Source organism: Vidua chalybeata, chromosome 1 (assembly GCF_026979565.1).
Source record: "Vidua chalybeata isolate OUT-0048 chromosome 1, bVidCha1 merged haplotype, whole genome shotgun sequence".
Taxonomy (NCBI): domain Eukaryota; kingdom Metazoa; phylum Chordata; class Aves; order Passeriformes; family Viduidae; genus Vidua; species Vidua chalybeata.
The window spans coordinates 69,249,976-69,274,132 of NC_071530.1; the positions used below are offsets into that span (position 1 = coordinate 69,249,976).

The window sequence follows — 24,157 nt, forward strand, 5'->3', positions numbered from 1 at the left end:
TGATGCAGCATTTAATGGGGACACCACGGCTGAGTTATTGATCAGAGCTTTCTACTTTGCAGACCAAAATGGTGGTTCTACATATTTTTGCCATTCTAAATGGAAATGAGTGATGTCCAGAAACACTGAGTAATGAAGTCAACAAAGTTAATGAGATTAGAATGTCTTACTCATGAGAATACTGATTTGCAAAGGCCGAGTGTGCATGTAGGGGTCTGGCTTTAATCATCTCCTCTAACATTTAGGCAACTGGAGATAGTTTTCTAATAGAGTTCTTGCTGCACAAAGCAACCAACCACCCAGCCTACCTATGTAGGTAATTTCTTACATAGGTACTCTCTGGGGATTTTATGACTGATTTTATCTTCTCTTAACATGCAACTTACCTACCTCTCCATCTATACATGGTTTTCTTTGGACAAGAGAAACTATTTTTCTAAAAATATTTTCCAGTATTTGAGAAAAAAGGTTTTTATTTTTCTCATGAAGGGTTTGACCTAGTGCAGATCCAATCTGCATGTTTCACCCTGTTTTCAAATTTGCTGGTTTAAAAAGCACAAAAGAGAAGACATGAGAAGTGTTCCTTTTACAGTGATATATTTCAAGATGGTTTTATACTTAGTGAAATTACAGCTGGCACCCTGACTACCAGTCTTAACCATACAAATTGAAATTGGATTTTTAGAAAGTCATTCAGATGCCTTTTGGTAAAGCTGTGGTTGCTTGTCTTGATTTATGGTAGTAGTCACCTCCAATATCAAAGATGTATTCCAATGTTCCAAAGGTGCCTTGGCTCACGACTGAAATGATTTCACACTGGCCCTCCCAATGCTTTTTTTTGGAAGATGGATAGTATGTTACAAACTCAATGCCTGATAACGCCTGCACTTCTCACTTCTCCCTCCAAACGGGGTGATAATTACATGTAAATTTCAGAAGATGGCGTTGAAGATTTGCAATTAATATCCTAAACCTCCGGCGCAGCGCGGTGACAGATTCTGTGACCTGGGACGTTGCAGCAGAGAGGATGTGGATGGATGTGCGCTGGGGACGTTAGAACAGACCAAAACCAGAGTGTCGTGGCACGACACACGTGCTTGAAACCCAAAGGGCGGCAGCAGAGACTTTCATGCAAGCCCGGAGCTCGCTCCTTCATCCACCAGCTTCCACCACGTTAAGGCAGGAGTCTCTGAAAGCAGGCGAGCCAGGGGGTTCCAGCCCTGGTGCCTCAAGATGGGCTTTGCGGAGGCAGCATCCCCTGGGCTCAGCGGGGAGGGAGCCGCTCCCGGCCGGAGCTGGTGGCTGTCCCTCCTCCTGCGGCTGCCGCCCCGTCGGGGTTCGCTGCCTCCAGGACCGGCGCCGCTGCTGCCCCCCACCTTGCCCCGCAGTTCACACCTTTCGGGCTGCAAAACACGGAGTCGGCTGGACGGGAACAGCCCGAGCCTTGGGGGGAAAGGAGGCGGGTGTGTGTCTCATTCCGCTCCGCGATCCCGGCTCTGTGGCCCGAGCAAAGAGGGGTTGGGTCACAGAGGGTGCCGGCAGGGGGTACCGACCCCGGGCACGGCGTGGACTGGTGGGCGGATGCCCCCGCGTCTCCCCGAGCATCCCGGGGGCCCGGCCGGCGCCGTCTAGGACGATTCTGGTGGGCGTAGCGAGCTGGGTCTTTACAGTAAAAGCCGCCCGGCTCTCACTGGTAGGAGTTTCCCTGGGCTATTTATGTATGTGCGTCTGTCTGTAAAGATTTAAAAAAACCCAACCCAGCGGGGACGCGGAGAGCGCCGGGCTGCACGCCCTCCCGCCCGCAGCGTGTTTACCAGCAATGGGTATGTGTCACTGCCTCAGATGTTTTCCAGCTCGCCAAGTCCCCGCTCCCCTCCGCCGGCTCCACCTCCGGGCCCGCCTCCCCCCCGCCCGGCACGACGCCCTCCATCATATAAAGAAACTTCCCGGTGCTGTCGGCCCAGTCGCTCTGCGCCCCATCTCAGCGGCCGTGCGGCAGCCGGCGGCCCGTGCCCGCTCCCAGCGCCGCGACAGAGGTAAGCGAGGGGCGGCCGAGCTCCCCGGGACCCCCAGCCCCCGCCGGGCACAGCGGCACCCGGCGGGCCGGGCAGGGAGACGGGGTGGGCGGTGCGGGCGCCTCGGTTTCCCATGGTGGGCACTTCTCCTGTGGCTGTCGGCACCTGAGCGAGCCCTTTGCCTTTTTTTCCCCCCCTTTCTTTCCCCCCTCTTTTATTCCCCCCCTCCCATTCTATTTTTTCCTTAATTTAAAGCAAAAGAAATAATACCCGCCCGTTATCTGCTCCTGAAGTGAAGGCGCGCACCGGTCCCCAGCCCGGCCGGTTCCCGCTACCCTCGGGAGGGTCGCGGGAATGTCTGGCAGGGATTCGCTTCGTGCGCAGTGAAAGGGGGGAAAGCGACTTTTTTGGGGTCTTCGCACGGACTCCTTCGGGCTGCGTGCTGGGGAGCCGTGGTCCCGAACATGTCCCATCCCCCCAGACGCACCATGTGCAAGGGAGATGCCGGGATACCGGGTTGCGTATCCGGAGGGATGCTGCCCCTGCGGAGGCGTGTAAGGGGTGCGGAGCATGCTGCCCATCTGCCCACAGTAGTGTGCGCCTGTCTGCCCAGGGTCTCGGAAAGGCTCCCCGTGGGTAGAGGCAAAGATTCCTGATGAGGAATCGCTTGATTTTGTTAAATGTAATAGGGGGTTGGAGTGGGAACCCACCAAACAAGGATTTTGGGCATTCAAGCATTTTCCAGATCAGTGAGACAAACTTGACGCCAGGTCCCCATCCCTGGTGCTGGTGTCCTGGAGTTAGCACCTTCCCAGCGGGTGCCCATCCCTGCGGAGCCACGCCGCTCTCCGTGCGCGCTTACGCCTCTGCGTGCAGCTATAGGGCTCTGTGTGGGGGGCTGCGAGCTCCCACGTTCCTGGGGACATAAGTGCCCTTATGCCAGGCTCTGTGGGTTGCTGTCTTTCCACTTTTAGGTATATGCAGTGTATAGATTTGAATGTTGCTATGTGTGCATGCTGGGAGCAGTTGGAGGGGTAGATATGTATAGGACATCATGTGTTCAAGTGTGTCTTGCTGAAGTGAGCTTGTGAAAGCTACTTTGGTGTTATAGATAGATGCAATATAAACTATAATTGCATGTGAAGCCCTCTGGATCGTGTGCATGATATGTCTGATAGCACATACATGCACGATCGTATGCAAGTCTATTTTAATGCAATTTTTTCCTCGTTTGGTTGAAAAGTAAACTCCCAGTTTTCAACTGAGTAAACTCAGTTGAACTCAGCAGGACAAGGGAGTTGTGCCTTAAGTCACTTACAATAAAAATTTCAACGACCGATGTCTGTTCATGCAAAACAGTATCGGGACAGGGGGAAGTCTGTCAAAGTCTGCAGCACAGGCAGTGCCTGGGGAGGGCTGTGGGGGGCTGTGCCCAGTTTCCTGAGGCTCTGTACCGTATTTCCCGGGGCCCCCAGGGCCCCGCTGCATGCCGTGGCTGCTGTTTGGTGTGGTGTGTGTGGCATCAGGGTCTGGGCACCGCTGGTGTGGACTTAGCCGAGCACTTAATCTGTGGGTTTGCCTCTCCCCACATCCTGCCCATTTCCCCCTCCTCCACAGCCTCCCAGAGGGCTGGTGCTTGGACGTGTGTGGAGAGGTCAGCTTGGTGGGGCACCCCAAAACCCCCTGCCCAACCTCTGACACGAGTGGCATGAACTTGGAGCCGGGCGAGTGCGGGATGAACTCAGTGAGCTGTGGCAATGGGAAACTCCGCCAGTGGCTGATCGACCAGATAGACAGCGGCAAGTACCCCGGGCTGGTGTGGGAGAACGACGAGAAGAGCATCTTCCGCATCCCCTGGAAGCACGCTGGCAAGCAGGACTACAATCGGGAGGAGGACGCCGCCCTCTTCAAGGTAAGGCTCAGCCTGGGCTTAGGATTGTGGAGCACGGGCAGGGCAGGAGGGATGCCCCTCACCATCCCATCCTTGCCACCTGCCTCTGCAGGCTGGTTCTGCTGGTTGGCTGCTGGTGGACACTGCCTGGCTGGTGGAGCAGGCTGTGCCCTGGTGTCCCTGTGTTTGCGGGACAGCCCACCCTTCCCCAGTTCTCTGAGGGGAGCTAAATGCTTCTGGGACCGCAGCATATCTATTTCCACATTCATTCCCCTTTCTTATGCCCACTAAACTGTTTCTTGTACCTTACCATGCTGCTATTTTTTAGCCTAAACCTGTAGGGAGTAAATCAAAGAACAATTCATGCACATGTAAGCACACACACATATGCTGTTTCAAGCATTGTGCCTTGTACTTAATTCTTTTCTTTCTTTTTTTTTTTTTCCTTCTTCTTTTTTTTTTTCTTTTTTTTTTTTTTTTTTTTTCATTTTCCTGCTCTTTTGATTATCTGAAATGTTTCCAGGCTTGGGCTCTTTTTAAAGGAAAGTTCAGAGAGGGCATTGATAAACCAGATCCCCCTACCTGGAAGACAAGATTAAGGTGTGCTTTGAACAAGAGCAATGACTTTGAAGAACTGGTGGAGAGAAGCCAGCTGGACATCTCAGATCCCTATAAAGTGTACAGAATAGTGCCAGAAGGAGCCAAAAAAGGTAAAGCATCTCAAATTCCCCGTGTAACAGAATGTGAAAATGTCTCATTGCAAGCATATGAGGACTGAAGTGTGCTTTTCTGGAATGGCCCTGCAGCCTTTTTAAGTCTTTTAAGGGACCAAAATGAGGGCTCAAGTGCAGCTTGTTCTGGTGACTTGAGAGAGTCCTCCTCTGTGGGAGGACTGCTGGCGCTTGAGTTGGAGCACTGAAAGGGAGCCCCTGCAGGAAGATGCAGACAGGCGCCTGCACATCACTGGAGGAATTGCTCTTTTAGCTGGAGCCTCCCTGCCAGTTCTGTGTAGTGAGAGCCAAGCAGGAGGCTCAAGGGACAGGCAAAAAAAAAAAAAAAAGCATGCTGGATCTAGGTTTTGAATACAGGAAGAGCAATTTTGGGGAAGAAAGTAGGTAACTGCCTTGGGTGGAAAGAGCTGGGAGTGAGAGATGCCCAGCCTGCAGCCTCCAGGGCAGGGGCAGGGCAGTGCCTGTGAGAGGCAAAGGCTTGGCATCATTGTGCACTAGGCTGGGACACACTGTGCTGTGAGGCACTGCAGAGCCCAGAGGGACAGACTGCCTCCCAGACCTGACTGCAAGGGGAGCCAGGGAATCCAGTCCCAAGTGGGCACTGGAAGGCGTTTTGGTCCTCTCTCTGTTTCATGGCAGGTTGTATGGATTTGCCTTTATTGTGCCGATTTCAGATTTCCTTAAGATGTAGAATAATTTGTTTTCATCCCTCTGGTGAACACAGGTGCAAAACAGATCAGCATGGAGGAACAGCCGTTAATGATGAACCATCCCTTTCCAATAACATCTCCTTACACTGCATTACCATCCCAGGTATGGCAGTAGTTGAGTGTTTTTCTTAGTTGGTGCCTCTACACTGAGCAGCACAATTTCTGTGCTATGTCTGTCCTTGCTGGTGGGGCTCCCAGGTTCTCCCTGTGAAGAAACTTCATCATGAGAACTGAGAAGTTGAGAAGCAACTTTTCTAATGTCAGATGAGGCCACAGGGCAATTGATTTCCCTTGGTGTTGTTTATCCCAGAGTAATAGCTCTTTTCTGTTGGATGACAGTTCTAGTGCCCTGCCATTCTGTTGGTGCCAGAATGCGAGCACCCAATGAAGCCTTGCTCTTTCAAGCAGACATTTACCAGCAGTGCTTTGACTGCCTTTTGTTATTCCACTCTGCTTATTATTTACACCAGTGGTGAGAAGCTAATTCGAAAGCCTCATTGGTGGTGGTGGCCAAATGCCATCTGCATAGCCTGGGCACAGCTCAGACCTCCATGGGCTTTGGCAGGGAAAATCAAGGAGCTGAGATGAGAAAGCTGATGCAACGCATAGCATTAGTTCTGACACTGCCTACTAAAAGAATACCTCGTTAAATTGAATAGGTGCCGAACTACATGGTGCCCCATGAACGGAACTGGAGGGAGTATGCCCCGGAGCAGCCGCATCCTGACATTCCGTACCAGTGCGCCAGCATCCCCTTCGCCGCTCGCAGTCATCACTGGCAAGGGCCCAGCTGTGAAAATGGTAAGAAACCCCTGTTTAGGGCTGCTTGCTGAGGCTGGCCACCTGGAGGAACCTCACATTCCTCAGGCGTATTACTTGTGGCTTTGACTGGAATAAACAGATGTGGACAGGGAGGAGTGCTGGAGTCCCTTTCAAGGGAACCACCTTGGTCCTGGCTCTTGCATTCACTGCCACTCTATGTGTGGTGTGTGGGCCCTGCAGTTCTCTGCATTGATAGAAATCAGCCCCCAAAAGTCCTCAGCTGTCTCAAAAGCCCTGAGCAATAAAGAAGGCAACCAGCCCTCATAAAAACCCCAAATGGGAACATATGTTCTTCAGCTTTTCTCTCTGATTTTAGACTTTTGGAGGCATACACCAGTGAGGTTTTCCCTCCAGCCTTGTGGGTTAGACTGACATTATTCTCCCTAGAGGAAAGCTGGAATTATTACTTTATTTTAGTGCTGTGGCAGTGGGACAACTTGTCATGGATTGAGACTCTCTTGGGGCTGGTACAGCAGAAACAGAATAAAGGAATGTTTCCTTCTCCAAAGATCTCACAGTATCAGAGCCTAACACAATCATGGCTTTCCAAGCTCTGAAAAAAGCCCAAATTGTGAAAATTGGCAGTGCTGAAGCTTGCAGGGAATAAAACAGGGAATAAAACATAAGAGAAAGGGAACTGTGTGCTGTAGACCCTTGCAGGGTAACTCACCTGAGGATGCAGGCATTTGCTTTGTGAGGAGAAGCACCTGGTTCAGAAGGGCAGGAAAGGATGGGAAGCAAGAAAGGACCCTTGGTGTAGGTGATATATTTTCAGAGGACAGCTCTCTCCCAGTTTTGATGCAGAGAAATCTTTGGATCTGCTAAAAAGTAAATACTCAGTGCATTGCAACTTTTTCTGGCAGTGTATTGGAATTATTAGGCAGAATGTTTTGCTTTTCTGTTGAGTTATTTGCTAATAAAAAAATCAAGGTAGCAAGCAGAATGAGCTCTGCCCTGAAGTACATCCTCTGCAGCACTTAGACGCATTTGGATACTTTGCTGAATTTGTAGGCAGTTGTTAGTTGTTGATACTGTGTTTCTCACTGGGCTATAAAATGCGTCAAGAGATGGTGGCTGTTTTTTATCCCTGTCACTCCAGCTCCTGATTGTGGTGAGTTCTGCCACTGGGGAAGGTAATGCATTCTTGTCTGCAAGTCACTTGCATCATCCTCCAAAGACTTTTACTGGCATTAAGAAACAGAGGAAAAAACATCAGTTGTCCATGGTATAATCCACTTACTCAAAGGCATCTGTTGAAACAGTTTAGTAGTTCTAAACAGTAGTTCTGCTAATAAAACCCTAATAATCTTCTGCTGAACATTTTTCTTCACCTACATTTAAACAGTGTTAATCCCAGCTTTATTGTTATACTCATCACTAGTGAAGTTTTTTGGAAATATGAATTGTTTCATGCAGGCGACTTTTAAGAGCACTGTAGTCTAGTTAAAAATGTAAATTATTTCTCTAATGGAATAACAAGTAAGGAAAGGGACTAGGGGGAATATAGAAACACTAAGGGATTATTTCATGCAGGTCCGGGTAACATCTGGAATGATTGGCAGAGTTGGCCTACATGGAAGAATTGGGAAATAGGACCTTTCTAAGAAGAAGGGGAAAGAGAAAGAGAGTTCCTGTTGGGGCCCAGGAAAACTCACTTTTGCATTGCTGTGATCTCTGCCCTAGCTTTTCCTTTAGGATTTAGGCCTCTGTCACTGACTTTTGTTTGTGAAAACAGGTTGTCAGGTGACAGGAACCTTCTATGCTTGTGCTCCTCCTGAGTCCCAGACTCCTGGCATCCCGATTGAGCCAAGCATAAGGTCTGGTGAAGCCCTCGCTCTGTCAGGTAAGGTCCATAACCCCCCAGGCTTCCTGGGGAGTTTGACAAGAGACTCCCACTTCTGACTTACCCAGGCACCATCTCTCCTTTCAGATGAAAGGAAAAAAGAAGAAAAAAAAAAAAAAAGAAACCTCTTTAATGAATGAATTTGGGTGTATGGTTGTAAGCCTGTTTTCCAGGATACTTAAGCACTTCCAGCCCCAGCTCCAAGGGATGGAGGTGGTTAAAGCTATGGAAGTGCTTTGCTGGCTTGTGGTGTTAGTGCTGGGTTGCTTTGGTGAGACACCAAATCAGACATTCCTAGGGGAGTTTGGCAATTTAGGAGTATCAGTGACTTAAGGCTCAGGTTTTCATTTAGGAGGACCCCGCCCAAAATTGGTAGTGCATGTAGTGCTCCTGTTGGAGTCATCTGGCTTTGCTCTGCTTTGCTATTCCTGGTGGGAAAAAAAAATACATTCAGGAAAGAAAAGGGACGTTATTTCAGCCAGGTTTGCAGATATCTGGATGCTGGGGAACTTTCTGAGTAATTCTGGGAAAAGGTGTGGGAATGTGCTTTTCACAGAAATAATGCATAGACCTGTAAAGTGCTGCTTGATGGGTTTCTTAAGTGGGATTGTTCTCCTGAGTCAGGGTCAGTGTGGGTGTGTAGATGTGTGTTTCTTTGTGTGTGTATGTGAATATACATTGTACACACACGTATATACTACATATATATTTTTTTTTCCAGTGCTGTGTGAATTTGTAGGAGTCAGCCAAGTGTACTAAATGGCCATTTGAAAGCAAGGCAGGGGATTTTGGGTACAGCCCTGTTGGAGCTGGAGCCAGCAGTTGCTTCTCTCCAGGCAGCTGAGTGCAAGTTTGCAGGTCCCCTGTGCAGAAGCCTTTTCTATGCAAAGTCTGGGGGGAAACACAGCTACTTCCTTGTTAAGTCTGAGGAAGTGTGCTGAGCCGGTGGGTTTAATTGTGACGTGAACTTGGAAAATGTGACCAACATCAACTTTTTCTATGCAGATTTTTCCTTTTAAATGGAAATATGAAGTTTGTGGGATTTTAGTTCCTACCAAATTCCCACGCACCAGTAGCCCTTTTAATAAGATGAGAGAACATTAATGCTATTGTGCCCAAAAAAAATTAGTATTTATATTCTTTTTATTTTTTTGACTAATATGACCTTCTGGGTGGTGCTGACCACTGGGCTCAGAAATCTTATACAAGCTTGTCTCTTGGCCTTAGCACAGATCTGAAACATAAAACATCCATACTAATTTATCACAGTGATTGTTTTTTGTTTGTCCGCTTGTTTCTCCTTGTAGACTGCCGACTCCACATCTGCTTATATTACCGTGAAATACTGGTGAAGGAGGTGACAACTTCCAGTCCTGAAGGCTGTAGGATATCCCACGGGCAAAGCTATGAGGTCAGCAGCCTGGACCAAGTTATCTTCCCTTATCCAGAGGATAATGGCCAGAGGAAGAACATAGAAAAACTGCTGAACCACCTGGAACGAGGAGTAATTCTATGGATGGCACCTGATGGCCTCTACGCTAAGAGACTTTGCCAAAGCAGGATCTACTGGGATGGGCCTATGATGCTCTGCAGTGACCGACCCAACAAGCTGGAGCGGGACCAAACATGCAAGCTCTTTGATACTCAGCAGTTTTTAGCAGGTAATTCCCACTATGTCTTTGAAACCCTTTTGGAAATGTCACCTGGTCACTGTCCAAATCAGCTTTATGGGAGTGCTTTTTTCATTAAAGTGAGAATTGCCCCTTGATACTTCTGGGCAAATACAGCCAAGGGGTGCTTGAATCCTGATTAATCCTATAAATTTCTGCTCTCTGCCCATTCAATGCCCCTGCACAGACCAGCAGGAGTCAACTGAGGCTCAGCTCATGACACCCAATCTCTCACATTCCTATATGAAGCATAAGGAGGAACCTAGCAAAATAGTTTTTCCATAAATTGACACAGAAAACTGGATCCTCATCTTGGATTTGCTAGTCTAAGTCATGGACAGGTCTGTGGTCTGCACCTGCACTCCTCTCAGCTTGACCCAGAGCAAGCTCGAGGTCTTGCCCAGAGTATACAGATTTCGGAAGCAAGCCTTCTTTTCAAGTCTGTGCCAGTGTCTAAAAGATATTTAGGAATTCAAAAGGATTTCACAAACTCTGGAATTTCAGGACTGCCTAATATTCTGAGCAAGGAGGAGCATACCTCACCAGAGCTCTCTGGAAAGGTCTCATTTTGTACAAGGTAGTGCAGGGAGGGAGCAGGGGAGTGCTTTAGGACAGTGCCTTCTCCTTACAGCCCGTGAAGGGAAGGAGCAAAGCTTCAACCCCTCTTCCCAGCACACCTGCACAGTTAGAGAGAGGAGAGCTGTCCAGCCACAGAAACTGGTAGGAGGTAGTCATTATCCTAGAGGACTGCTTGGGCTGCAGGAATAGACACTGGCCCTTCTGGATATTTCTGGTATCACTTAGAGATGAACTAAGTGGCTATGGTTTGGTGTGTTTTCTTACTAGAACAGGGCAGCAGCACTGGCATGACACTCTCAGGGGGATAATGCCTTGCAAAAATTAAAAACTCACAACAAATTAAATCCAAATCATCAGTTTTAGCATACTTTGTATTCCAAGGTTGGTACTCTGTCCTAGAGAAACAGCCAAGAAAAAAATGCATTTAAAGAGAGAAATCTTATATAGATGTGAGAATTGACAGTTAGAAAGGGGAATTTGAGGTCAGGCATTGGGTTGGGCTTCAATCACATGCTAATTTAAAGATGTATAATTCTGCGCCTGGTGATGGTTTTGGAAATCCCTTTCCCTTTTCTCAGGTGGTTTTTTAGATGTGCTCTGGGTTCTTCCAAATGATTGACAGGACATCTCTTTTTAGATACCTAACCCCAAAGATAAGCTCAAGCAATAGTTATTTTTCACCCCTCCTAAATTACTTATGCACCAGTGCCTGTGCAAACCCAAGTGTGTGGTTGCAGTCACAGTCTGTGGCATGTGCAAAGCGAGTTTTTGCATGTGATGATGCTCAGTGAAGTTTGGAAGTGACTTGCCATGGGCCTGACACATCTGCTGTGTTAATTGAATGTGCTGAGGTCCCAGCCTGTGAGCGAGCTCAGGGATTCCCCTGTGCTGGGAAACTGGGACTTCCCTGGGAAGAGAGGCAGATGATCTCTGCCAGGGAGGAAAATCAAGAACAGCAGAGAAAGGGACAGATGCAGAACTGCTATGAACCAACCACAGCTCTTGGGAAACCACTGAGGACCTGAACCCTACAGTGCAAACTGCACTGGAGCATCGGGGCCTGTGCTGAGAAGCCTCTGCTGCTGAGAAAGTGCTAAAATGGGGCAATAAACCAGAAACCAGGGGAATGGTCTCTGCAGAGAGAGATAAATGCATTGTAATTGTTGTAAATTGGGCTGGGTGGAGAGTGGAAGAACAGAGGAAGAGAGCTTGGAGTGTGAGGGTGGCAGCCAGAGGACGGTTGGTGGGATGGAAGGAGTGGCAGCGGGAGCAGGAGTATCAGGAGGTGGGAAAGGTTTGGGGAGGCACATGGGGAGCCCTTGGGTGTTGGATGATGCACTTGGGCCTGGAAAGGAAGACAGAGTGAGTGGAAGGTTTTGGAGAAGTGCAGGGCTGAACTCAAACCATGATTACCCTGGTGGTGGAAAAGAAAAGGCTTTCTTCTCCAGGTCTGTGCTATGGGCACTCCCACAGGTATTCAGGATTTGGAGAACTGCTGAGGTCAAGTAAAACAAGGGAAAGAGGAAGCTGAAAGAAGTTGCACATCAGCTGGATTGGCCTTGGGTGGATTGTCCTTCCTTGTCCTATAGCTGCACAGAGGGAAGCAGAGCCCCATGGAAAATATCTCTTCTTTCTTGCCTTATCCCCAGAGAGCTCATGGTACATTTCAGGGTTTTCTGGGGAGACTCTGGGGAAAGCTACATTTTACTCCATGTTTTAAGTGAGCTGCCCATTGTTTTACTTGCTTTACGGGCCCTTTCAGTAAGAGTAGTAGTCCAAGCCAGGGTTGGGATGCTGTTGTGATGACCACTGAATCCACATCTTGGTCTGAAAAGCTTGCAGTTAGAGTAGGAATAGTAGGGGTGTATTTTGGGAAAAGATGCATTTGTCATGTCAAGTTCAAAGGCTCTCCTTTCCCTCTCTAGCAGGGATGGTACTTCATTACAATACATTGCCTTTAATATTAATTGCAGCTTTTCCCAGAAAGCATGAACAGGGTTATAAATTAAAATGGAATATTTACCTATCAGCTGTGTAGAAACACAGTACTTAACACACACTTTAGCAAGGATATTGTGTAAGATTGAGTTTTCTCTTTTCTGGATGGAAGTGCAGTGTCAAAACCACAACATTTAGTCCACAACACTGGAGATTTTGGTCTAAGTGGGAGTACCTTATAAAGGCCTCCCCTGCTACTTTTCATAGGGGACACTGACTATTAGAATAATAATATTTCATCATTTCGCTTTGCACAAGGTTATGGGTTAGCAAAGAGAGTGCAGGGGCACAGAAGACACAGAAAGCTCTTTTCCTGACTCGGTACATGGCTGAAGTAGAGCCCTTTCCCCTTCCTTATCTCAGTGTGACAGTGACCTTACCTCTGTCACAGTCTGGCTGTGGCTAATTTTTGTGCCTGGCAGTATTTTGTGTCTATGGCACTACCAAGCCATTTCAGTGCTGCTCTTGTGTGTCTGCTTGAATGTTTTCCTTGAATGGTACCAGTAGTGTCTGCTCCAGGGGTTCTGCAGTTGGGGTCCCATAGAAGTACTAATTGGAAGACATCTCAGTTTGTGCATACGAAATTAATTGTGAGACAAAGTAAACGGCAAAGTTGCAGTGTTGTAACCAGCTCCCTCTGATCCGAGGGAAGGTCTCCAAACACAGTGTCTTGTCAGACCTTTTGTCTTCTTCCTGACCTCTCTCATCAACCCCTGGAGTTACTTTATCTTCTCCACTGTGCTCCAAGGTCATCCACAAAGTCTGTCTTACTGGCCTGTACTGGTTTTGACTGGAGCAGGGTTAATTTTCTTCATAGTGGTCCTTGTGGTGCTGTGCTTTGGATTTGTGAGCTAAACAGTGCAGATAACACAGGAACAATTTAGCTGATGTTGAACAGTGCAAGCACAATGTCAAGGCTTTCTCCTTGTCTCATTCTGCCCTCACAGGCCGCAGTCTAGGGTGGACAAGAGTCTGGGAAGGGGCACAGTCCCTTCAACAATCCCAGCTGAGGGATGTTCCATTCCATATGACCTTGCATTCTGCAGTAAAACAGGGCACGGGGGAATTGGCCAGAGGTTGCTGTTGCTTGGGCACTGGCTGTGTGTAGGTCAGCTGATCACAAATGATTGCTTTTTCCATCGCTTGTTTTTCTTTGTTTTGTCTTCTTTGTTTCTTTTTGCCCATTAAATTGTCTTTATCTCAACCCACAATTTTTTTTTTCCTTTTGCCATTCTGTTTTTCTCTCCCATGCTGATGGTGGGAGTGAGTGAGTAGCTGTGTGGGGCTTGCCTGTCTCCCCTGATTATTCCACAGCATGGTACTTTCTCTCTTCCCAGACCTGCAAGACTTTGCTCACCATGGACGTCCGCTGCCAAGATATCAGGTCACTCTGTGCTTTGGGGAGGAATTTCCAGATCCACAGAGGCAGAGGAAACTAATTACAGCCCATGTAAGTAGGATTTCTGCCTTACCTAAAACAAGCAGACTCCTTGGAGGATGTGAATCTGCCAGTCAGGCTTTTTGTGCCTCATGTACATTATGAGAGAGGTGGTAAATTGTTGAAAATGCAGCACTTTCCAGAGCAAGGTTTAATCCCCAGATCTGCCAAGGACTGACTGGAAGCCCGCAGTAGGGCAGAGCACCTGATTTTCCCTCTCTACGAAGCATGTCATTTGTGATCTGTTGCAAATCCCATCTAAAGCTGAAATGTACCTGGAAATGCTGGGCTGTATTGTTCTCACCACCAGCCCAGTTGTGCAGCTGCTTGGGCTGCCTGGCGACTGCAGGATGTGGTGTTTTTACAGCTACTGAACCTGAAGGTGCCCCAGAATCCCAGCCTGCATCTCAAGCCCTTAATGGGATGCAGGGGCTGCCTGTGTAGCTTCAGGGTTCAGTAGCTGTCAGGCTCATGGGCTGACTGACCTCAGTTCACACACACTCAAAGCTGCTGTTTCGGGATGCTCTCAGAAGGAGAGCGATGGTGGAGACTGAGACCAGGTGCTTTCTGAATTGGCTGTATTGGCCCATAAAACCACAAGAGAGGTGGTAATGCTCACATTAGTGGCAGGGCTTAGCTTACTGCATCCTTGAGAAGAAAACTGGCATCTCTTTTCAATTTTTCGAAAACCCCTTCAGTAGCAGGATGGGTGCCAAGTCAGACTTCTGCCGTAAGCTGTGGCCGCTGCTTAGCTGTGTAGCTTTCGTGCTGCCCCTCTGCTGCCTGGCAGGTCTCTGGGGTGGAAGCTGAGAAGCTCACAAATCCATCCTGAGCTGTGCAATGACTAGTTAGAGATGGTTGCCCATCCCTGACTCTCCTTCAACTTTTTCCCATTCTTTCTTTGGCTTTCCAGCTTTCCATCCCTGCTTCGTAGCATCCTCCCTCCAGCTCCCTTATCCATCTCTTGTCCTGGTATCTTCTCTGTGAGCCTGTACCTCCTGCTCTTTCCAGAGCTTTGCTTCCCCTTTGCCAGTTGCTGAATCTGCTCATCCTGTCGATCTGTCCTGACCTATGGGCTGGTGGGACTCTACCATGCCACCAAACAGTAGTGCACTGAAAGCTGCCTGGGGCACCTGTCCCACTGCCTTCCCATCTCCACCATGGCGTTTATTTCCTCCAAAACAATGCCTGTGTCTTTTAACATGGAGGGATTGGCTGGCCAGCAGGAGAGGGTTGTGGACAAGTGTCATCCAGCCTGTCCTCCACTGAGAGTAAGGACAGCTTCAGGTGTTTCTTCTCTGTACAGCTCAAATATTTACAGTCAGAGCCCAAAGCCTTGAGAGGGAGTGGTGGTTTCTGAAGAGACAGAAGTGAAGGCAGTGCTAACTCATACAAATCCCACTTGGTGGTTGAACAAATTCCTCATCAGAGCTTGAATGAACAGAAACAAGAGTAACCTTAATGTTAGGTTGAAATCTAACTTCAGACACAGTCATTTGGCAACATATTGCAGCCTACATGAGGGCTCCAACATTTCAAGTAAAGTCCTCAAAGTACTTTGCAGTGCAGATAAGACTTTTGGCGTGTTCAGCATGTGTTTAAACAATTGGAGTGGCTGTGGGCATGTGTGTCCTGGTGGTCATTGCTCACAGCCTGGGGCTGGCTAAGGGACTGCAATTTTTGGTACATCATTCGTGTCACCGCTCCAGTCCCTTATAATGAAGGTGGTGAAGGTAAGGAGTGTGTGCAGATAGTGAGACACTTGGCAGCAGAGCTAGGCTAGGCTAGGCAAGACCTTGTTTAAAACAGAGATTAGTGAAACCACTGAAATTGTATTCCCATTCTGGTAAGCAGAATTGTCCTGCCCCATCTTGTTTTTAACTTAAAACCACCCTGAATAACTAAGATGCGGAGCGTGAAGTTTTATCACATGTCTGATTAACATTTTGTCTGTTCTTAAGGTTGAACCAATGTTTGCCAGGCAGCTGTATTACTTTGCTCAACAAAACAGTGGACATCTGCTGAGAGGCTATGATTTGCCAGAACTTGTGACTAGTCCAGAGGATTATCACAGATCTATTCGCCATTCCTCTATTCAAGAGTAAGAACCTCAGAAGGAGTGGTTTTAAAGGCACTGTAAAGATTGTGCAGAGTGGAAGAGCAGATCTGGGTCACGATTTGGAGATCCACAATCCCTGCTGGACGCATTCAGGGGTACAATGATAGGAAAGTGAGCAACTAGGACAACTGTATTGTACAATAAAATTGACGGGTCTTCAACATTTGGATGCTACGTCTCACATGGGGCTCCACTGTCGCTGAGAATTAACTCGAAACTGACAAAATGATTGCTGTGTTTACGTTTGCTTAATGTTTTTCTTGGCTTTTGAGGACTGATCCTTACCGAAGACTTAAATCCAGAGTTTACACTGTTACCTTTGCAGGGCTATTTATTTTGGATTACTGATCTCAGGGAAAGTACATAATATTTGCGGTGTTCCCAGTTCGAAACTGTAGCTACTGTAGGTGGGTAGCAAACGTAGATGGTTTATTGAGAATAGCTAATACATGTAAGTGGTTATAAATTTAGATTCATAAGTGTGATGCCTATATTCTTGTATAGAATATTTCAGTGTATTTTTTGAAAACAATGCAATTCTTCAGAGACATATTTTTTTAATGCCTGACTGACACTTGCCCTGATAGTGAATTTTGTTGCTGCCATTGTTGTTATTGGATTAGCCTCCATGATAGCAGTTTCTAAAGTAGTGCATTTTTGGTACTGTGTTAAGAAAAGTGACCGTTCAACTCACATTACCTGTGAATTTAGTGGATTAGCCACTAAAATTCTAGAGTCCCAAAGAGCAGGTTTATAAATAAATTGCATTTTTCTTATAATTGTAAGCTACAATGCGTGCATTATACATACACGTATATATGTATGTATATATGTATGTGTTAGAATTAAGTTGGCAAAGCTTGCAAATAGCACAGAAATGGTCCAGCTACCCCTTTTTGATGTCACATACATAAGCCAGGTTAAAATAACCACCACCTCTGACTTACACAGAGCCAACTCTGCTGTTTGTGTGCACTTGCAGCTTTCTTCCAGTGGTACTGAAATGAATGTGAAGGGAGAGCTCAAGGTGAGCAGCACTTGGCCTTCTGTACTAAGGCAGTCAAGGAAATACTTGCTTGAATGTTCACAGAATTTGATGCAGTTTGCAGCTTTCAGTGGTAGGGTGCTGTTAGAGTGACAAAGACGTCTGTCGGGTGTGCGTGTCAATGAAGTTTTCTTGCTGGCAGGCAGACCACGTGGTCTTAGCAGCTTTCACTCCAGAACATGATCGCCCTGTGCTTAGCAGACAAACTTCACTTGACTTCCTAAATGAGGAAGAAAAAACGGTACTTGGTCTGGCAGCAGACTTGTGTTAGGGACTTTGAATTTATACATCTTAAAGATGCATATTTTTGGGATATATTATCCCCCTCCTTCTCCACAGTGCCAAGCAGAATGAACAGATCATTTCTACTTTGTTACTTGAAGGGTTTTTTTTTCCTGGCTTAAACATTTTTGTAGGGGAGACCTCTTTCTTAGACATTAAAAGCAGTGCTCTGGGTGACCATCTGAGATTTGCATGAGCTTTTGTCCTGCGCATACATTTTACAGAAAGGGACTTCTGTGTTCAAACTTAACTGGTACAATACAAATATTTGATGTGTTTTTCACTTTTTTTCTAGTGGTTGTTGCTTCATATGCTCATTGCTTCAGCTCACGTCTTGGAATAAAGTTCTATTTCCCTACCAACTCGGTGCGTATGTGTTGTTTTCATAGTGGGACAAATCTAACACGTGTGGTTCTGCACTGTGAACCTGGGCAGTGCTGCTGGCTGTCTGTGGGGAACTCTGTTCTGAGCCAGAAGTGCAGACAAAGGTCAAAAGGTAAGGATTTTTGCTTACGGAAATGTCTGCGATATTAGCCACAGGTAGCAGAAAAAGGGAAAATAGGGAGGTTCCCCTTCGGCTGTTGGTTTCCAGGTCCATGGACAGTGCAGCAGAACCCCTGCAGCTGGGGATCTGGTGCTGCCATGCTCTGCTCCTGCCCCTCCAGGGCTTCTGAGGCTGGGGACCAGGCTGGTACTCTCCTGCACAGCCCAGCGTGTGGGGATCCTCTGACTGCCACTTAGTTCCTGGTTGTTAAAGAGTTCCCAGTGCACTTTAAAGTGCGTAAAGCTAGGAAAGGGTGAGAAGGAGGATGGTAAAGTGAACTAAAGTAGTGAAGTTGCAAATAGGAGGGAGTTTACCAGGTAGCCCCTCTTTGCTGGAAATCAGGGTCCTGAGAGGGGTATTTGTGCACAAGAGCTTACAGAGCAAGCTAGGTGTGAAATACAGTTACAAGATCTGTAAAGCATCTGAAGATGGAGGGGAGAATATTTTCTCTTTTTGTGCAGACTCCTATTAAATATCAAGGTGCCTTATAATTTTTGGCTTTGGAATGCACTTTTAATTATTTTCCTTGAAGTAGCATAATTTAAAGCCAGCAGCTGTGGAGAGGGAGGGAGAGAGGGAGAGAGAGAGCACCATCTAATTTCTGGCCAAACACAGCTTGCTTGGAGGAATGGTGCAGGGGGGTGAGTGGAGGGAAAAATCAAGCTGTTATTTGTACCATAAATTGTTTTGCAACTTAAAGCTGCATTTACATTTGTGACCATTTCTTACTGTTCAAAATTACTATGAATACCTAAAGCGGGGAAAAAACAAAAAGCAAACAAGAAAAGAAACCCTGGAAACATTTTCTCCTTTTAGTATCTCTTTTACAGTCACAATGTGAAAGCATTTGAGATACTTCCTACCTCTGTTAAATTCTGTTTATAGTTTCTGAGGTCTATTTCCTTCCTGTTATGTTTTCGGTGGCATTGTAAATGACATATTTTACTCCTGTCAACACTGAAGGCACAGCTGTTTGGTTTTTTCCAAACGTTTTTTGTGTCAGTATTGTTTTTTCTGATTTTAATACTGCCACAGTTACAACAATTTCTTGAAAGGATTTTGTATCTGTATTCCAAATTTGGTTCTGTTAAGTAGTTTTGCCTGTAAACTGTATTAGCTTTAGAGGGGTTGTAGGTTAACCAGAAACAAAGAGATATATTTTAAGCTGAAGTACAGTGTAATGGGTTTTGTGGAAAAAACGCAGGATTCACGTGAAAACCCCTGTGGCCTTTTAGACAGGCATATTCATGGTGTTTACATCAGCGTTTGTCAGCAGCGTGGAGGTGGGGAAACACCACCCTTGGCACAGGGCTTTCAGGAAAAAGTAAAGCATTTTCTCTTGCATGCTCTCAGATCACTGTCTGTGTATACTTGTAGAGAGGCAGGGGGGAGGAAGGGAGAGGGAAGAGAGAAAGAGAAAGAGCACTCACCAGAAAGGCCAAGCAGATTGAAACAGTCGTATGTTTCTCCTTTCCCAGGCAGAATTGTGTGTCAAATTTAGATGAACTTGGATGGAAAGATATTAAAGATTGCCCGAGTGGTTTTTATCTGAACTCGGATCTGGCTAGTAGTGGGCTGAGAGCTACTGATTTTTGATTTAATGCTTATGAGTTTGGTTGGCTCTGAAGAGATTTCAACAGGTTCCTGTGACTCAGAATAGTTGTGAGGTAGCTGGTGTGCAGCCATTCCAGCACTTAACTTTCAAGTGTGTAGTCAGGTAAGCACATCCTTGTTGCATCCCAGAGGAGCGGTCACATCCACTGTGACCCACAACCAGCTCCACTGCTGGGCTTCAGGAGCCAATGCCTGTGGAATGCTCCATGCCCTGACCATGCTGAAATGACAGCATGCTGAAGGAGGAGCTAACTTAGGTGTCTCAGAATAAGACTCTTGGAATGACAGATGTTAAATAACTTAAGAACACAATGTCTGGATGGGTTGTCGTTGCCCTTTTGGCAACTGGCAAGAGGAAAAGGCAAACACCTGTGCCCAGGTGGAAACTGAAAAACAGGCTGGATGCCTTGGTTCTGGGTTTGGACTTGTTTTTCTGCTTGGCCCTAGCAGAGGCTGACTGGACAGCTGATGTCTGAGTGGTTCTGCCCAGGGTGTTGTTCCACAAAAAGGCAATTATCAAGGGTGCGAAGAGCCCAGTCCAGATTTTCATCCCTTAGATAGGAATAGTGTCATGCCCTGGTAAACAATGGCAATGAAACACAGGTCTTCATTTTGCAAATGCATTTTTACTGTTTCTGCACAACATGGCTGCCTTGCATGTCTCTGCATGTGGCAGCCTCCTACCACTCCAGCTTAAAGTGCTGCCAGCTGAGGCCAGACATGGTGCACTGGGCACTTCTCTCAAATCAGTCTTCCAGGCTTCAGCTATCATTTCCTGCTCCCTACAAAAGACAGGTCATGAATTATGCAAAAAAATTCTGTCTTTTAAGCTAAGAGAATAGACAGATCCAGGTGACTTTTCACAAACTACAGCTAATGCATGCCCTCTATATTTCTGGGAAGTGTTTTCACCTTTGACCCTTGGGCTTTCTGTGTTTTGATTTTGAGACCAGCTTCTGCATTCTTGCTTTCCAAACTCTTTCAGCTATGTCAGTACAAGTGCAGTTTGTACATCACCATGTGCATGAAGGACATTTCATCCCATCCTCGCCATATTGTTCATCTTTCTCCTCCTCACTTCCTTCGTGAAGAGCAGGTGTTTAAATCTGGATCAGTCAGATAGAGAGCCCTGATTTCCTCAGGTCTGCAAGATGCAGATTCTCTCTGACCTGGGAATGGCCAGCACAGCACAGGCAATGGTCAGATGCTTTCAGATTCAAGCACTTCTGCTGTGTGTCTCCAAAATGCATTAGCTTGTCATTGTCCATGGATAAGTCCTACTCGTATATCAGGGACTATTTCTCTCATACAATCTTACGCCTTCTCCTCCTGAACTAATACGCCTCAGCAAATGGTCATCAAGAAATTTCCTTTTTTCCTGGTGGTTGCAGCCATCTGGTAATGTGCGTTGCTAGGTACCTTGTTGTGTCTAGCTAACCCTTTTGACTCTCTCTTGGGTCCTCTATTGGTTTTCCTCTGCACTGGCAGCAAGATCTAAAAGCAGACAGTGCCTCTTAGTTGGGCATGCCCAGCAGGATGGGGCACGACCATTGAAGATTAGTCTCTAGACAGCACCAGAATTCCTGTAATTGTGGGTAGGATGTTCTTGTGTCTTCCCAGTTCTGATTCTGACCCTCAAACCCATGAACTGATCAGCAGAATATAACCATGGCAATCATTTAAGCTAGGCTTTCCCATAGGAAGCTGGTGTGCAGCTTCTCTTCATCTGAGGCACCACATTCAAATTGCAGCTTCTCAAGGGATTGAATCCATGATTTCTTATGCTCCTGTCAGAGCCATTCCTAACTGTCTTGTACAAGCAAAGGCTGAGCATTTCTAGTTTCTAGCACAGAGAATATAGCCTCCAATAAAACTGCTTTTAGAGCTAGAGATCCTACTTTTTTCCTTTCAAACCTCTGAGTTTCATGATTTTTATATCCTCAGAAACCAAAGTTATGGGTCAGGCCTTGATACATCTCCAATAGCTCATTTTCATTTCCCTTTTTCACACATGATCAAGAGGTTTAGCCCTCTTCATGACTGTCCCCTCCCACAGAAAAAAACCCATGCAAGGAGTAGTGAGAGAGAGACTTCAAAAACAGGGTGAGTGACCTCATCTACTGTGGAGACGTCAATCTCCAAGAAATAGGAAAGGTCAGAGCTGTTTAGAGCAATGGGGTTTTCACAACTCAGCTAAAAAACCCAGACTCTGTCTGAAGAGTTGTTGGTGTCCTCACGCTTTATCTCATCTTTTCCCCAACTGGTTGGTAACCCTCCATCCAGAGAATTGGCAGCTCTGTAGTTTTTAATGTAGATTACCATCCTATATTCCATTGCTTAACATGGAATTTCCAAAGGAAAATTAGTGAAATAAATGACAGATGTTTGCATGGGAATATTGCAAATTCTTTTCACCTTTTAAAACCAAACACAGTGTTTACTTCTTGAGCTTCTTCCACCCCCGGTATAACGGAATCCTGGAAGTTTTAATTGCACCATCTTAAAAATGTTATTGTTCGAATTAATTAGCTGGTTTGATTGCTGAGCTTTGTGCAGCTGTCTGTGTGAGACAGAGGCAGAAGAGCCCTCTCGGTGGTGGTGGCAGGAAGCTGGAGGAGCTGGGAGCTGTCTGTCCCTGGTGCCGCGGGCTAGGGAGGGCGTTTACCTGGTGTCACCGGGTGTGGATGCAGGTCACCCGTACCCGCAGACAGTGCCAGCCTGAAAATGACTCTGAAGTCTCACTTTCCTTTAAAACCATCACTCTACAAATAAAATGGCTTACCTGCAATCCCCACACAGTTACAGGCACCGTTTAAATATAGCATCGATGTCTATCTGCAAATTACAAGGAAATGAATAAATCGAGGCGACGCAAACCGCAAGAAGGAAGTTGAAAGGCTGGAGCTGTGATAGGCTGCGTGTGCCGAGGGACCCGGTCCAACCTGCACCATCTGCTGCAGAGGTGACACCGCCGCCGGGCTGGCCAGCGCGTCCCGGCTCCCCGGCACGCACATCCCCGTGCTGCCGCTCCTAAGGAGTGGCCCTCGTGGAGTGGGCTGGATCTGTGCACTGGGGGCACCTGCACCCCCGCAAAAGCCAAAAGCACCCCGGGCACCCGGGGTCCCAGCCGCAGGGAGGGGGACGGTGCGGCGTTTTCTGGAAATGAATGAGTTCATTTCTGGGAGGCAGTGGTGGGGGGTGCTCCAGGACGCCGGGGAGCGCAGCGAGGATGAATGCAGGAAGTTGAAGCATGACTTCTGTGCTGCTTACCATCTTGCAGCCTGCTAGCTGCAGATATCTGGCAAAGTTATTTGGCCTGGCTTCATTTTTATATTGTGAAGGTTGATTACTTTTTTTTGATTGCAAAATTTATATCAAAGCCAGAGTCATTAGGCAAGAAATGACGGTATTGCATACTCTGTGTGTGTGTGTGTGTGTGTGTGTGTGTGCAGCTAGCAAGCCACCCTCACCCCTCTTCAATAATCTTTTACACAATTGGCAGGGTTTATGTGAAGGAGGTGCTAATGACACCCTAAACATTTTATGAAAATATTGGGCTGGGAAGAGGAAAAAAGATCAAGCGCAAATCAGCATCTGCTGCAGGCTCTCAACACATATTAGGCACTTAATTTTTCAGACTCCACCAGGGGAAGAGTGTCCATTGATGCCTCGTGCCTTATTAACCCCTTGACACTGCACAGCACTGCAATTAGCCTGCACTGCACTGCAGGCTAATTCTGCTGCTCCAAAACTCCACCTTACCTGCAAGGTCTTGTGGAAAGCAAAGCACATACCCCAAGGGCCCACTTCTCCTCCTTCCACATGCCAGCTGTTCCCAGGATGAGGGCTGTAGCTCTTGGCACCAACAACCCTTTCCCCTGGCCACCAGCCTGGGTGGTAGGCTGACTGTGGGCAGGGGAAGGTGAATGCTCGTGTGCAGCCTCTTCTTCCAGCCCCTCTTGCACACCCCCGTGGATGGGATAGTACTGAAATTAGTCTAGCAGGATGCAAGGATCATTCCAGCCAAAATGTGTCTTTCCCAGGAAAAAATCTGCATCTTTGGACGGAGGAGGCAGAGGACAGTGGCTGCAGGCATGAACCCAGTGAATGCAAGGACAAAGTGTGGAGAAGGACAGCGGGTTGAGGACAGCTCAGTTGCAGGTATAGGTGGGGTTCATTAGGGCCATTTAGTGTGTTCTGCCTTTTGCAAGAGTCTGAAGTAGAGAAGTGGGTTTTGGCCAGGAGGAGAAGTCAGCCAGTTCTCAGAAATAAGGCAGCACGTGCAGACGTGGGGAGCAGGGAAGGCATAAAAAATGTAAAAATAAAAATTAAGTGCATAAAGACAGGTTTTCCCCACAAAAAAAAAAAAAAAAAAAAAAAAAAAAGAGAGAGAGAAGAGAAATGTGGCTGGAAAAGACAGGTATGAGCTGCTGCTTGTGGCCACACAGGGTCAGTAGTTATGTGGGGAGCTGGGGGCATGTGATCTGTTATGAAGGCAGGTCTGGAAGAGCTCAGTGAGAGTTGAGAGAGATACCAGTAGGGAGTGGGCCAGGAGCAACCCTGGAGACCATCCTAGGGGAGGATGGAGGAGGAAAAAGGGAGTGAAAGACCCCCCAAGGCACAGTGGTGGAGCCTTGGCCATGAGGGAAGGTGACAGTGGGGTGCTAAGTGTGGGTGTAAGTGGAGGGCAAGGGGGAGTTTGAGGAATACAGAGTAGTGAGTTGTGGTTAGAATAGGGGAGGAAACTTGAGGAAGAGCTTGGAGGGAGAAAAGGAGCAGAAGGCTGCACAGCAGGAGGGATGCTACAGCCACAGGTGCTCTGGCAAGGAGGAGGAAAGGAGGCCAGGAAAGAAGAG

At 47.2% G+C, this 24,157-nt stretch overlaps 1 protein-coding gene across 2 annotated transcripts; it reads left to right on the forward strand.

Annotated features, from left to right (window-relative positions):
• The first annotated feature begins 1,936 nt into the window (after positions 1-1,936).
• IRF4 (interferon regulatory factor 4) lies at positions 1,937-17,493 on the forward strand. 2 transcript variants are annotated; one of them, XM_053964244.1, is made up of 9 exons: positions 1,937-2,036; positions 3,633-3,927; positions 4,430-4,616; positions 5,362-5,450; positions 6,007-6,148; positions 7,905-8,012; positions 9,320-9,673; positions 13,597-13,709; positions 15,659-17,475. In XM_053964244.1, exons 2-9 carry the CDS (start codon positions 3,724-3,726, stop codon positions 15,800-15,802), a joined length of 1,341 nt encoding a protein of 446 aa, XP_053820219.1. In that variant the 5' UTR covers positions 1,937-2,036; positions 3,633-3,723; the 3' UTR covers positions 15,803-17,475. The 2 variants fall into 2 exon arrangements, with proteins under 2 accessions (XP_053820219.1, XP_053820209.1); XM_053964234.1 differs by lacking the exon at positions 1,937-2,036 and having other exon boundaries at positions 3,681-3,927; positions 17,439-17,493.
• The last annotated feature ends 6,664 nt before the right edge of the window (positions 17,494-24,157 follow it).

Bases quoted from the DNA above. Each gene is read 5' to 3' on its own strand.
- IRF4 (XM_053964244.1), top strand. From the start codon at position 3,724: ATGAACTTGGAGCCGGGCGAGTGCGGGATGAACTCAGTGAGCTGTGGC. The intron at 5,451-6,006 runs GTATGGCAGTAG...TAAATTGAATAG, and splicing joins ACACTGCATTACCATCCCAG to GTGCCGAACTACATGGTGCC. The intron at 6,149-7,904 runs GTAAGAAACCCC...TTGTGAAAACAG, and splicing joins AGGGCCCAGCTGTGAAAATG to GTTGTCAGGTGACAGGAACC.